General features: G+C 46.2%; 1 protein-coding gene across 3 annotated transcripts; it reads right to left on the bottom strand.

Moving 5' to 3' along the window:
* Window positions 1–6,086: 6,086 nt before the first annotated feature.
* On the bottom strand, window positions 6,087–13,062 carry LOC101758195 (probable indole-3-acetic acid-amido synthetase GH3.11). Of its 3 annotated transcripts, XM_012843479.2 has the most exons (7): window positions 12,028–13,062; window positions 11,750–11,946; window positions 11,028–11,093; window positions 9,754–10,939; window positions 8,651–8,752; window positions 7,161–7,975; window positions 6,087–6,922 (listed from the first exon to the last, which is right to left on the bottom strand). In XM_012843479.2, the coding sequence occupies exons 4-7, from the start codon at window positions 10,041–10,043 to the stop codon at window positions 6,348–6,350; spliced, it is 1,782 nt and encodes a 593-aa protein (XP_012698933.1). In that variant the 5' UTR covers window positions 10,044–10,939; window positions 11,028–11,093; window positions 11,750–11,946; window positions 12,028–13,062; the 3' UTR covers window positions 6,087–6,347. The 3 variants fall into 3 exon arrangements, with proteins under 3 accessions (XP_012698933.1, XP_022680245.1, XP_012698934.1); XM_022824510.1 differs by lacking the exon at window positions 11,028–11,093 and having other exon boundaries at window positions 9,754–9,964; XM_012843480.2 differs by having other exon boundaries at window positions 9,754–11,916.
* Between the last annotated feature and the right edge of the window lie 2,258 nt (window positions 13,063–15,320).

Here is a 15,320-nt window from a genome sequence, read left to right as displayed (position 1 = left end):
GGTGGGCTGTTGGTTGACAGGCCTTTTCTATGATGATTGCTGGTGTGCAGGGAATGTGTCACAGTTTGTCACATGTAGCGCAATGATTCCCTGCATCGCATTTCTCTTCTCGGTGATTGATGGTTTGATACGATACGCTCCTGAATTTTAGTAGTTTTATTGGGCTGCCTTCATTGGAGAATTATACGGTAATGCAGCGGGGGACAACATTAAAAAAGAAGAAGAAAAAGTCTACTTAACACCCTAATGTATCAAGAGTCGATTACATCGCCCCTCAGCTATAAAACCGGGTACTGAACCCCCACGGAACAGGGGCCCACCTGTAAGTGTCCCATCGTCCTCTTTGCTGAATTGTTTTTGCCTTTCCCCAACCCATCCTCCTCTCTGCCGCCGCCCGAGCCCCGGTCGCCCTTCTCGATGGTGCCGCCGCCGCAGCAGCCGTGGCTAGGCGTGTCTGTGCATGTCGTCGCAGGGGGCAGCAGCAGCTCCTCGTCCTCATCATCCTTGTTCGCCTCATGCTCGTCTTCGCGTCGCTCTCGGCCGCTGACCACAGCGCCTGCTCTCCCTCGCCTGCGCGTCGTGGAAGAAGATCGATTCCACCACACGCCAGCATCGTCAAGCTGGGCCTCGATACGTCTCTTCGTCGTTGCTGACAGCCTCGACGGCATGATCCGCGTGGCCATCGTCATCGGTGTCCTCTACCTCCACTAGTGGTTACCAGTTGCCGTAGACGCCGGCTTCAGTTCCGATGAGCATCACTGACTTCTTTCTCAGTTGAGGGAACCCATCCCATCGACAAAGCCACGCAGAGAGGTGCATAATTTTGCTCTTTTGTATAATGCAAGGAGACATCTCTTGATCTCTTTGTCGAATTTGTTGCTGACCTGAAAATATTGAGCTCTATTTGATATAATCTCCTCAGTTTAGATCTCCAATTGGCTTGTTCTGATGTTCTGAAATTTCATTGCGTGATCACTGTTGGATTGATGAGTTGAGCCTCCGATCTCCGAAGCACTTAGATTATAGTTTGATAGGGAAATTTGGGTTTCTTTTAGATTTGGAAATTGTCCAATTAGTTCTTGTGGGTGTAGGATGGCCGGATGGGTAGGCCTCGGGCTGGTGGCAGTACCTGCACGCCCACGGGTGGGTACCCATGCGCCGCGCCCCGTAGCCATAGCGCCCTGGCTGCTGGAGTGCGTTCCAGCCGGCGCCTGGCAACACCTTGCCATACTGGCCGTGCTGGAGGCTGCGACGACGGAGCAGCTCCTCCATTGCGCCGGTGGGGGACGCGCGCGGCGAGGCAGCGGTGGTGGCGTGGAGCGTGGCAGCGAGGCGGGATCTAGCTATAGAAAAAGAGGGGTCCGACGCGGCGCGACGGCGTGACGAGCAGGCTGAGGGAGGCGAGGGCGGCGGCAGAGAGGGGATGGCTGGATGGGGAAGAACGGCGGGAAAGAGGACAACGAGGAGTCGAGGACACTTGCAGGTGGGTCCGGCATTCCACGTTTAGCTGAAGTCAATATTAGTGGAAGTTCAATATTAGTGGAAAATGGCTTTTAGTTTGTATAAAAAAGAAAGTGAAGTGTCCGATAGCTGTACCAGCTGCGGCTGCGTTTCTTGAGCAGGGGGTACAGGAACAGGTGGTTCATTCAAACATGGTACGAGGCAGGCGTTACGACGACACAACGTACGCGGGGTGCAGTGTGCATCGGACCAGTAACAGGAGGAAGGGGCACACGAGCACGGTGCGGTCGTCCGATGATGTCCTGCTGCTGCCGTTGCCGAGAGCCCCCCCTGTCGTCGCTCCGCAGCTCGCACATGGCATGTCAAGATCCTCAGCCGGGCACACAGGCTTTTCCTTGCGAAGCTGAAGCCCGTGGCCGTGCACACAAGGGGGATAAAAGAGTGTGTTCGTTGGTCGTGGTTGGATTTCCTGTCTCCCCCGTCCCGTCCCGTTCCTCCGCTTACAGTTATACAGGACGGCGTCAGCGAGTGTGCAGTGCTAGTATATGACCGTACAGCACTACGAGTAGAGTAGTATGGTACATGGTGCCAGTGGTAGTTGGCAGGTGGTCTTGTCATTTTTTTGTTTTACCGCTGGACGCTGCTGCCCGGTGAGGTCTGAGGTACTGATGCTTGGGCGCGCAGGTGTTGGTGCGCGAGGATTAACGCTACGCGACGTACGCAGCCTCGAGTTGGCCTAAACGGAATCTAGCTGAGCTAGGCGCAGCAGCGGCGGGGGTTAATCTATTGTAATCCCCCCACCAAAGGCTGAGCCGCTTTGACGGCTCTGTCGGTTGGGTTGACGCCCGCGGCGCTGTGCCTGTGCATCTCCTCGCCGCGGCCTCGGCCCTCGGGCACCCCAGGTCCGAGCGGGGCGGCCTGGGCCGCCGCGCCGAATTTTTTTTATTTTAATCTTTTTAAAACTAAAATTTTAAAAACACAGGCCAAACTAGATTTCCAAGAGCCAGTCCTTTTTAGTAAAAGTTGGATTACAAAAGTTGGATTTCCAAAAGCTAGCCCTTTTAGTTGCGTTAAGCTCTGTGGGGTGAAAAGGACTTTAAAAAGACTAGTTCTTAGAAATCTAGTTTGGCGTGGGTTGTTTTTAAAATTTTAATTTTAAAAGGATTAAAATAAAAAAAATCGCCAGCCGGTTTGACCGCGGCCCAGCTGCTGCCTGAGCCCCCCCGCGCCGCTGCGGAGTTTCTTCACTTCACGGGCTCCGGACTCTGCCGCCGCGGGTCTCTCCTCTCCTCTCCACCTCCACCTGGGAATGGGAGTCGGCTCGGCATCGGGGGGCATCAGGTCGCCGCGCTGTGCTCTGCTGCTGGCTCCCCGAGTCGTGGATGCAGCGGGGCGCCGGCGGGGCGGGCGACTCGGGGATCTCGTCCGTACACGTGGGCGTGACGGGCCTCGTCGTCTGCATCCCCGCAGCGGAATTGATGGCTCCTCCTCCCGCTTGGCTTTGCGCCGGCTGATGCGGCGCCGAATCACGGCTGTAACCTTTGTTCTCTAGCGCCTGGCCTTTTGCGCGCCGGGGAGGACGGTGGAGAGAACCACGCTGCCGCCGGGAGGCTTGGCCTGGCCGGCCGCTGAATCCCCTGCCTGGCTGCAACAGCCTGCCCTGCGCGCAACAGCAAATGTATGAATGGATCGGGATCCATCCATGATCCATCCACCGGGCAGGGGCAATGCTCTGCCTCTGTTTTCCCTCTCGTATGATGAATGAGGAGGATCTACATGCATCTACTCGTGATCAAGGCTGCCTGCCTGCCTCCGAGGCTCAGACGGCATCGAGTGGAGCGCGAGGGACAAACCTGGCAGGGGGGTTTCATGCATGGCCCCCGGCCCTCCCTGCTTCAATGCCCCAATGCCAGAGCCGCAGCAGCAGAGCCAGCAGCTCCGGCATTCATGGCGCACGAATCACTCCACTAAGCACTGTGCCTGCCGCTAGCAGCTCATTCATTCATTCATCCCGACCAGTCCAAAGCCCTGCTCCTGCGTGATGCCTGCGTAAATGGCCGATGCGGGAAATGAGCTGACAGGCAGGTGGGGAGATTCAACTCATGACCCCAGTTCAATGCAAATGCACTGCTCCTAGTTATCAATTCTTCACTCCCACAATACTGTATAAGTTTGAATTTTTTTTTTATGCCATGATGATCGTAATAACAACTTGTCTCTGTTACTGTTATGTCTGCGACTGGCCTAGGAAGATTTAGTTAGATCCTCTCCTGATTAACATAACACTAGAGTTGACAAGACTTTGAGTTAGCTTCAAAGTGGAGGAAAAAAAGATCTTTCGCCGTTTGGTTACATTGTTGCTTTCCGAAGCAAAGCCATAGATTACTACTATAGGATTAGGATTAGCATTAGCTTGTCCTTTGATCGAACCAATATAATGCTCACCACCACATGCATGATGCATGCTAGGATTAGATTCCAGCCGAGCTGAGACCTAATCTCTGAAATCATTTCACCTCCCATGCCGCCGCATGTGTCTGCGTATGCAGGTTTGCAGCTGCTCCACGAACAAAGATACCCTCCCAGCACTAAGCCATCAGCATGGTTTGACTAACCAACTTGCACATGCCTCCTTTGCCAAACTGAAAGCTTGTTTTGCTTTATTATTAGTCCCGTCGACGGGTACGACGGAATCTCTGCAGATCTGGGCTTTGACAATGCTGGTTTACACTGCATCATAATGGACTGGCACGTACTCCTACCGTCCTACGTACGAGTACGGTACGCAGTAGCCCAACGTACTGTTACCTGTAGAATTTGTCGAGATTTTTTTGAACGGAAAGGGCAGGAGAGTGTGCCTATTTCATTGATATAGAGGAGACACAACCGTCGGAGCGGTCAAGGGATTAAAAGAAAAGGAGAAAGGAAAAGGAAGGGGGGAAAGCAAAAAAACAGCGCAAGGAGTCGTAGCGTTGTGATTACGGTAGCAGGGCCGCTAGGTCTCTCGCTCCCGCTGTTATCCACATATTAGCTGAGGACTTTATTTTTGCCATTAGTTGCGTTGTCGATGAGAATTTGTCGAGATTAATACGGTGTACGGCAGTTCACCGTGCGTATACAATGTTTTTCATGCTATACTGTGAACAGAGTATTTTGTTTTCACCTGAAAAAGGTGGTGACCAGGAACGCGTAGGTACATGGGCATTGGGCAGTGCTAGTGCGCAGCGGCACCGTATCTCTTGGTATGGTACCGTACGCCCTGAAAGATCCGAGCTCAGAGCTCTAAGCTCGAGATCGAGCAGCAAACTAGCAGTAGCTAGAAAAGCAGGAAACAAAATTCGAGAAGGGCCAGCGCCAGGCTCGCACTGGTGCTGGTGATGACTTCACACTGAGGAAAAGATGGCAAAGGCTGACATGGAGCTGTGTAGGCTGTGCTCGATCGTCGATGGCCGAACTCGATTTCTTGGAGCAGCTACCAAGCTTTTTAGCACACCAGTGGCAGTGAGGAACGGAAGGGAAAGCACACGCACACACAGGCCCATCTGAAAAAGGAGATCTTGTTGGGTCCATTCGGAGTGCAGGCACGTACGTGTACGTGCCATCACTTGAGATATCTGATATTCTGATGTGTGTGTGTGCCCCTCCAAAAAACTTTGGCTGGTTGGCTACTCGAGTCTTAGCTCGGAAGGAAGCACTGCAATGCGAGCAATAAGCCCCAGCGTGACAGGCCATGATTACCATGGTTGAAAGGAAAAAGCTCGTTGCTTTCGGAAAGCCGCCGGCATGGCCGAGCTCCGTTTCTGATGCAACTTCATGAAACACAAAAAGCTCCTCACTTCCTCGAGTGCTGTACAGCCGTCGAGAGAGGCAGAAAAGAGGCTTGGCGTTGTGGTGACCGACGCGATGAAATTTGTTTACACGGCTCAGTTCTGATGTCCACGTCGGACGGGCCAGGTGGCGAGAGACGAAGCTTCCAAACCGGCCGTGGCCGTCTCCAGTGGCCAGGTCAGGAAGCTTTTATTTGTTGCAGACAGCTTCGGGCCTACACGTACGCGTGCATCGGTGCATGGCGTTGTATCCTACTGTACTACTACTATGCACGTATCAATCAGTTGCGAGAAGGTATTAGCGCATGTACAGTGGGCGTCTTTGCACTTTCTGTCCGACACGTGGGACAGCCCTTGGCCATTTTCATTCCTTTCTGGAACATTGCAGTGCACAGCAACATCACGAAGGATGACGAAAATATTGTAAATGAGTTACCTTTAGGCCCAACATGGCCCATGGGCTGCAGAAACCAACTCGGCCTGGTTTAGCAGACTACTCGTAGCAGCGAATCAGCGATCAGGAGGGCTTGCTCACAGGCCTGCTGTATGTCCAGAGTTTAAACAGCAGAGACCAGTAGCTGTTAATCTGCAGAAACATATATACGTGCAAAGAATTGAAGATGTTAACAACTGTTGCCAAATAACAACAGAAAGCAACTTGTTCTCCACATTCTGTTGCAGCATCTTTCAGATGATAAGGATCTTCTCCTCTGGTGCAAACGCAACATATCTCAAATAAGTTACGTGACCATGTCAATAGACACTGCAACTTGTGCATGCCATGCCCCAGAATGACCATGTGACAAATCAGCTCCATAGAACTGCATTATATGAATGCATGACTATTACATTACCCACATACAACAGAAAACAAGATGAGGTGCCTGCGGTAAACTCAGATGAAACTTCTCAAATTATTTAAATTTAAGAGGGGAGCTTCTGAACAACGCAGCCAGACAAACGAAGTGAACGGCTAGAGAAGCTCCTCCTTTCAGCACGCAGTGAACAACAGAGTTTGGAACAGCCTCGGAAGCACAGTACATGGCTAAACCTGAAAGCTTACACAGCCCATTCAGGATCCCGGGGGCTAAAGAACGAACCAGTGACCCTGGAATTGAGCAGCTTCAGCGCAGGACCAGACTCAATGCATCTCGGAGTTTTGTACTGGTTAATGGAGCTGCCCTGGCTGACCAACAGATCCATGAGAGCGTCAAAGGCGCCAGCTTCAACCAGCCGGATCTCCAGTGGCCCTACTGACTTGTCATGGGCTCTGCAGCGCCTGTAGACATAGTCTAGTGCCTCCTCGACAGCGATGCAGCAGCTCTCAAGGAACTGCGCATCAATAGGTACGCACGGTGTTGCATCTTCGTAGGTGGATTTAATCTCCCAGAACAACACATAGTGGCCAGGGATAGTGGAGGTGTCGGTGCAGCTAGTGTACTCCAAGAGGAGGTAGTTTCGGCTCTCCAGGATTTTCTTGGCACGGGTGACGCTATTGTGGAGATCCTCCTCATTGGTCTTGTCTGTATCAACGCTGAGGATCACATTCCTCCGGCAGATGAATTTGAACTGGGGTGCACGGTTGTAGAAGCCTGTGACCTGAAGGACATCACCTACCCTGTACCTGTAAAGACCTGGGCAAAAAAAAAAGAAAACCAAATTAAGAGTTTTGGACGTATGTAAGTTTGTGTTGCTCTTCAAAAAAATACACGGGAAGTAATGCACTTTTTGTTAAAATAAAACCCGCTAGCAGGCTACATGTGTCATGCCGACAATCGCTGTTTCAGTGAGCAGTATTATTGTTTTCAGTTAACCTAAGTGCGTACTCCACACAAATTTGAGCTATCAAGCTAATTGCAAGACGTTTCTTACCCGAAAATGTGGTGACGACAAGCTCATAGTAGCATCCGATCTTGACATCCACCATGCTGACAAGCTTGTCATTCTCCACCACCTCATAATCCTCTGTCAACTTGAGGCCATCCTCCAATGGTATGAATTCAAAGTAGGCCATGTTTGGAAGGATGGTGTAAGAAACGTCTTTTGGGCTGCACAGTGGCCTCAGATTGACGCCAAAGTAGCTTTCCGAGGAAGCATACATGGTGCAGACCAAGGGAATCCTACCATCACTGTAGAATTCAAGCATGGGGATATATTGTGCCATCGTGCCCGTAAGAACAGCTTCAATGTACTTAACATTAGGCCAGAGCCTGCCAAGAATTCCCTTCCATGACCCAGAGCTGCATATCGCCTCGATTTCATCAGCTAGCTCAGGGTTGGGCAGTGCAAGAAAACTCTGCATGGCCAACTGGCATGTGGAATTGGTGATGTTGGAACTGAGCTGACCAATTCGGATGTCATTAACTAGGTCACACCAATGTTGCTCAAGAAAGCTGATAGACCGAAGGAATGCTGAGGCAAAAACTGCTCCTAGACGAAGGACATGCTGGCGTTCTACCAGGCCACAGAGTAGCTGGCAGTACATGCTTTGCTTGTTGTCAGGGCAAAGAATAACCTCATCAGGACTGGTATACTTGTTATACAGGTCGTATTTGCGCTGCAAGAAGTGAGGGCTCTTATAATAGCTAGTGAGGACTGATCGGATTGGAATGCCAGCGTTTGTCAATGTTTCAGCTTTCACAAAGAGAAGATACATGGCCTTCCCCTCACCAAGGCCTCGTATATACCTGCAGATTGACCAAGTCAAAATTTGTTAAAGCCATGGTAAAATCCAAGCGCTAAATGTGAAACCAATGGAATGGACCCCCCCTCACCCCCCAAAACACACACACACACACACACACAATTTAACCGGCTAATTCCATGAGTTAACTAATGGGTTTGTACAACGTTTCACCTTGCTAGAGCAGAAATCTAACATTTCAATTTTTTCTAAAACTTTTTAACTAGTAAGTTAATGGGAACTAGTTCAATTGTGTACTGCAACTGGACCCAGCTTATGTAACTACTAACATAAAAAATACAAAAAAAAAACTCACTGATCAGGAGACATCCAAAATGGTGAGTTGCCTTTCTCTGTACTCTGTCTATGAGTCTATCCATAGAGCACTTCAAAGAAAAGATTAATAGCTTCTATAAAGAAAGAGAGATAAGAATCATTTGTCATCTAACTCTTAAATAGGAACCACAAGAGGGAACTTTGGATAAATGTCCTCATAATTTAAGCTAGCTCCTTTCGAGAGTGCAAGGAGGTGGGTCAAACAATATGAGATTTAGAGTATAGAAGAACCCTAACCTAGCTCCTTTTATTCGACTTTTCAAGTGCCATGATGATTATAACAAATCTATGACTTTGCTTCCATGATGAATGACAACAAATCTATAGAAAAACAAAACCTTACTTGTTCATGATAGGCATGATGAGACTATACAGGTACGTTCGACGATAAAGATCCTCTGAGATGGACGGCATCAATCTTGGCTCACCCCGAGAAGTTCCAGAGCTATAAATAAAAAAAATTGGTTAATATCACAGTCACAGATCTTAAAAACAGTAAAACCTAACACTTGCATCAATCAGTTCTTTCAAGACAAAAAAGTAATATGCTTTCCTATGCACATTTACAACTTTAATGTTCTACTAAACTTCCATTCTTCTTTATGGGGACAAACAGAGATGATCTGTAAGACTGTAAGATGTGTGGTTCATAAAAGTGTCAGATAATTGTTGGCGGAGAACATAGTAGGGGAGATAGGCATTCAACCTGTCCTGCAAGTTCAGAGAGCGTTACATGAACTAACCTACCCCAATTTAGAGAAGACTAATAGTGGAGTCCCTGAGAGTTACTGTCAAAAAGGTAGTCATGATAAGTAAACAGAGGAGAAACTATTTTCACCACTTTAAGCACCATATAAACAGTTAATGCTTTCACATAGGTTAGTGAACTTTTCAGATGTGAGATAATGGAGAAAATTCTCCTAAGCTGTTCAACACATAGTAGCAAGTGGTGCTTGATTGCATAGGACATAGTGCAAATGCATAAAGGAAGACATAACATGCTCAGAAGATCCTTCGGGGTAGAATAGCTTTAAAAATTTAGCACATAGATATTGCTCCAAATATTTTAAGGGCTGCTTATCTGTTATTTAGAACTTATTGAATAGGTATTTATATTGTCAAATACTAAGAGCACTACAAGAGGGTTGAACGAATTTGTAAGCAAAGGTGGAAAAGCAGGACAAAACATTTTCTGTTTACTCACAGATCAGAATTTATATTCCATTATCTGAAAACCTTACTTAGTATCGGATTTACTCTGCAAGCATTTTAATAATTAATGGTCTAACATCAATTATTGTCTTTCCTCCTATTAGTCGCATTATACAATAAAACCAGCGTCCATCGGTACAAAGAGTCTGCTAATAAATGTATGATGATACTTGTACCTTTACTATACGGATGCTAAAACATTGACTACTGAGAGAATGAGGAAGAGAGGCACACCTTCGGAGGAGCTCTACAATTTTTTCTCCACATAAAATTGAAGATTCTTCACCCCCTGCAATCCTTGCAATGTAGGATCGGACGACATCATATGTCACTACTGGGACCTGGCTCTTGAAGGCAGAAATGTCTGCGGACCCATTCATGAATTTGTTCAGGTATTCAGTAGCCTGATTCTTCTCAAGGATTTTTCTCAATATAAGCTCCTGGGCTGCTTTGGCATTCATAGTCAGTATTTCAAGCTCTTGCAGAACATCATTTCCCTTGCAGCCTAACTTATGCTCGTCCATATTTGAAGCAAAAGAAGAAATAAAGATAGGCCTTACTTTGAGGAGGAAGACAATGGCTCAGAGTAACGATTTCTGGAGCTAGTGCACCCCTTTTATAATGTGATAGTGCATGATCTGAGACCCATATCTTCTTAATATTTCTACTTTATCAGGGAGATTCTGGACCAATTGGGTAGAGCACCCCATGTAAGATGATCCACATACAGTCTTTCTACACTTTTCAGAATTTCTGAAAAGTGTAGTGCAATTCAATGATACCTTTACATTGTCCCTGTCTTGACTCTCTACTTTAACTGTTACCTCGTTTCATCTAGTCACATAGAATTTTACCTGTGTTGTCATGCTGTGCCTTTAAAATACAGCTCTGTTGTTGTGGACACCTTCTTTGGGCGGCAGTTTCAGCGTAGGAAGAAGGGCCAGGCGACAGATTGTGGCTAGGCAAATTAGTTTGGATTCATTTCAGTTTGTTGGTGCCGGCTTAGATTAGATTTACACCGGCTAGATATTTGGGATAAGTTGTTAGGGAGCCAATGGCTCTATATGCACCCGTACAGGATAATCATCAAGGGTTAAGCAGAAGATAAACCTCAGAACTCAGAGCCTCCTAGAGAGGGCGAGCAGGTTGTTTATCAATCTGCTCATCGTGTTCTTGGTCAATAAACTAGCCATATCATCTGTGGCCTTGAAGAAACAATGAGCAATGTAGGTCAATTACCTCCAATGGTATAGATGAACTGTACAGTGCCAAAACCTCTAATTCTGAAGGGGGATGGCTAAAACAGTTATAGGGGTAGGATACACTGACTAATACTGACCACACTCTCCAGATTTGGAGAACACCTAAAACAACCTTGATGCTTTCTCTCTCAGACAGTCCCGTAGACCTTAGAACAAAGCTGCTAACAACAAGAGATCAAATATGAACCTATGAGAATGGACATTTTTGTTCTTGCCGTAGCTACAAAATATCAGAAGACTACTTACTTCAACAGGAATGATGCTAAACATCCAATCAGAACATATAGGCAACATCATATCTCACTGGAAAACCTACATGGTAACACTTGTGAGAAAAAGGTGCAGATGGAGAGACAATGATAATTGTCTAACCACCACTAAAGCTACCAATAATACATCTAAGGAATGTACGCCATCTGCCAGGATACAGAAGGCAGACGCAACCAAGAAAGTGGGCAGCACCGAAAGATAAGAACGCATTTATCCACTTCAAAAGTTATTCTTGAAATGTTGTGTCAGCGCCTGAAGGCTTCATGTGATACTATTAAAAAGATGAAGGGCTACAACATAACCTAAACGCAAATTGTGTTCCGTACATTATGCGGTACAGGTGCTTCAGCCTGATCGAAAGAGCACAAGCCTTAGATTGCATAGCTGGGCCCAAGCTCCACTGAACCGATAAAACATGTGACCATAATCAAAGCCAAATGCCTATTTGAAGTATCCAAGATTAACCTCGACAATAAACATGTGAAGGCTGCTTATAAAGTAAGGATGTGTATATATGCTCAATTAGTAAGCTCAGTATTTAACTAAACACCATTTGAAAGGCGGTGGTTGCAATTGAATTGAAGAAATGCTTCATGCCTAGCGATTTGAGGACACATTCTCCATTCTCCATTCTCCAATTAGATGTGGCAGAATTGCAGAACAATTAAAAAGGAGATGTCGATGGAACAGGTGTTTACGTGATAATTGCAGCTGCTGTACTTTCGTTGTGATATTGTCCAGTCAATTCAGGATAAAGGGTGCGGATTCATAGTTTGCGGATGCTCGCCGCATATGGTGGCCTCCCAATGGTGGTGCAACGTAGAATGCTGGCGTGCGTGCCCCCTGCTCTGCATCCATCAACTACCTACAGAAAAAGGAAAACAGTGCACAAATTCTTTGCTAAAGTAGTCAGTGTTTAATCAACAAGACAACTTATTCGATCCTTTGTAGCCTTGTCCTTATCATATCTCCTCACCTTTCATGTATCATCCTTGCAAGATCTCCTCGCCTTCTTACTCGAGCAGCAGAAACTAGAGTGAATGTCCTCTTCAAAATGGATAGCATGCATCCACCAATATCAGAATAAGGCCATGTGCACGCACAACTCCACAGATGCATTACAAGATCTCTTCACCCTGTTACTCGACGGCAGAAGGGAGTGTCAGTGTCCTCTTCGAAGAAGCCAACCTGCGTCCACCATGATCCAAATAAGGCCATGTGCAAGAAATGCACAATCCATCAAGTGTATTACACATATCATCTATGATTGCAGCGTTCAGCCATTTTGCCGAACAGGTGGTGGGCACGGCATAAAGCAACGAGAGCGATCTGCTGCTTAAAAGGTTACTCGAACAAATCTCTACGTATATTTGTTCTCCTCTATACTTCACTCACGTCACTGTCGCTAAAAAGACTGTCTGCGAAATATCTCACACATCGCAATTCCAACGTAAGCAGGGATTCTATCCTCTACTCTGTACAAGCATATCACATCCAACCCAACTTGAAAGGAGCCAATTCCAAAACGGAAACCGTTAGTACTTTCGAAAAACCAAGAATTTCACCAATCACAGTAACAGTAAAAAAAAGTGGATAAATCGAATAATTTTGGAGATCAGACCGTGTACCAAACAGCCGATTCTTTCAGCAACCAAAAGGGGATGAAAGGACAAAAGAAGTACGGGGTGAAGAGGAGGAGGACACTTTCATGATGGGAGCGCAGCATGAGCATGCTTGGAGGAAGCGGCAGCACTGTGTTTAGGCACAACAAGCCGGACACTGCCACATTGGTGCTTCTGGGGAAAGCTTGCTTTACATCAAGAGTAGTAGGGGGCTAGGGCCTATCCTGCTCTTGTATTCTCTTGTGCTTGCTGTGTGCGCGCGTGCCCGGCCATCCATGACCTACATTAGTAGCTTCACTTTGGAGGAGGAAGGTGGGAGACATCAAAGAAGACACTGCTAGAGTGCTAGTGCTATGTAGTGGAGCATAGGACCAGCCTCGGCACCTAGTCCGGCGTCAGCACCTTGCTTTGGTGTCGATGCTCTATCAGGAGGAGCAGGAACAATATCTAGAGAAATGCTGCCTCTACTCATGTTTGGCTCCACGTGCTAAAATTTAGCATCCGTCACATCAAACGTTTGGATACTAATTAGGAGTATTAAACATAAACTAATTACAAAACTAATTGCACAGATGTAGTCTAATTCGCGAGACGAATCTATTAAGCCTAATTAGTCCATGATCTGACAATGTGGTGCTACAGTAACCATTTGCTAATGATGGATTAATTAGGCTTAATAGATTCGTCTCACGAATTAGACTCCATCAGTGCAATTAGTTTTGTAATTAACTCATGTTTAATCCTCCTAATTAGCATCCAAACATCCGATGTGACCCTGCAAATTTAGCACCTCGTATCCAAACACCCCCTAATTTTAATGAAACCACCTTGCATACCTGGTAAGTATAAAGTAGATTTTTTTTCCATGAAATTGGATCATACGGTTATTCTTATTAGATAGCTCTTGTATTCATCTATCTAATGAGCACAAGTTTGATAAAAATTAATTAGGTATTACTAGAGATACGCAGTTCGAACAAACATTGTGAAACGCAAGAAGTACAACTACTAGGTCCAACAGATCTCGAAAATAATTAAAAAATTTGCATCCAACCATCTTGCCCCACCCTTAAAAATTTATAAAAAATCATCTAATAATATCAAGAAAAAAGTCCAAAAATAATACCACTAATTTCTCTTTAGTATTTCAGACACAACCATTAACCATTAGATTGGCATCAGTATTGCGCCTTACTAGTTTCCATCGTAATCTCTATTTTTTTTTTTGCTAAAACACAAAAACATACTTAAAGCTCACATATACACATGCATACGAGAAATATCAGGCGCTGACTGGTCGGCAAGAAACCTCTTGTCGGTGCCGATCACCCTCCTCCCCTTCTCTAATCATTATCAAAATAGTTATGCGAGCTGTTTTTGTCCACATTCATCTTTCCTCACACTCAAATAATGCAGCTCAATTGTTCTTTTGGTCCATGTTTGTTCACTCAACACATATAAAATTTATTCTACTTGAATATTTTTTTCAAGTTCAACAATTCTTCTGAAACAGGCTAGTCTTTCTTTCATTCCATGAGTGTGCATAATTTGTTCCATGTATATAGTTTTTTGTTCTATTTAAACAATTTTTGTTCGAAGTAAAGCTATAACACTTTTTTTCTGGAACAATTCTCTTTTTTATGGGAAGAATTTTATCGTAAACCTAATTTTCTCTTGGACCTAAAACATGTAGTTTTGTTCTGGTGGTCTCTTCTGTGAAAACTGCATAAATCTTGAAGCATGGTCGGACTCCGTCTAGGTGTGGGTAGGGCAGGCCCAAGCATGACCTGTGATGAAATTAATTACCTCATTGCTTAAGATTTGTGTACTTTTCAAAACTCTTCTACTAAATCCTAGGGATTTATTAGTTCCTGAAGTCCCGTTTCTAAATAGGCAAACTTACTAATGTTCATCAAAAGAACTCAATCTAAAGCTAGTGGAAGATGCAAGTAGCCAAACCCCATTTAGAAGGCAAGAATTTCTTCAGGTTTACATGAGAGTGTGTGTTCCTCCTGATTCCGTGGCTTGCGGCCACAGGGCAACTTCGCGCGCATATGCGGAAGTGCGGCAAGTTTGAAGCTGCCTTCCATAATCGAACACTGATGCCGTCTCTTCTTGTACTAGATGGAAAAAAGGAAAGGACACAGTACAGCATCCACTTCCATCTGTGTCGTGTGCTCTGCTCGCGCAAATTCGTTGGTGGCCTGGTGCTCGAACAAAGTGATCAAGCTAGCCGAGGCTGTAGCAGATCGATCCGGACTCGGACAAAAATATTCCTATGCATACTACTAGGTACGGTTCGGTCTCGAATCGGATGCGGATACCGAGATCATCTAGTTCGTATTGTGAATTGCGCGGGTGGCGATCCGCTGTTACGTTTACGCTGAGGCGGCGCTCGCCGGACGGCAAGGAGCTTGAGATAGCCAAACGCGGCGCAGTGAGCAGCTACCACGGCATGTTGCCGAAAGGGCTTTTCCATGGCACCTACTTTATTCAGTAGTCTATCTCTGTCGAATCCACTTTATTAGCAGCTAGTTAACCAGAGCCTGTGCTGTGCGCGTTGGGTATCTCTCGTTGAGCTATGTTCAACTTGTCTCTGTAATTTGATCAGCATCGCAAATGTAATTGAATTGTTACTCAACTGAGC

Source organism: Setaria italica, chromosome II (genome assembly GCF_000263155.2).
Source record: "Setaria italica strain Yugu1 chromosome II, Setaria_italica_v2.0, whole genome shotgun sequence".
NCBI classification, from domain to species: domain Eukaryota; kingdom Viridiplantae; phylum Streptophyta; class Magnoliopsida; order Poales; family Poaceae; genus Setaria; species Setaria italica.
Note: the sequence above shows the minus strand (reverse complement) of the source record. Positions and strands in the feature narration are given on the sequence as shown.

Coding starts and splice junctions, on each gene's coding strand:
- LOC101758195 (XM_012843479.2), bottom strand. CDS start 10,043: ATGGACGAGCATAAGTTAGGCTGCAAGGGAAATGATGTTCTGCAAGAG. Junction 8,753..9,753: donor ATTGTAGAGCTCCTCCGAAG/GTGTGCCTCTCT, acceptor TTTTATTTATAG/CTCTGGAACTTCTCGGGGTG. Junction 6,923..7,160: donor TGTCGTCACCACATTTTCGG/GTAAGAAACGTC, acceptor TTTTTTGCCCAG/GTCTTTACAGGTACAGGGTA.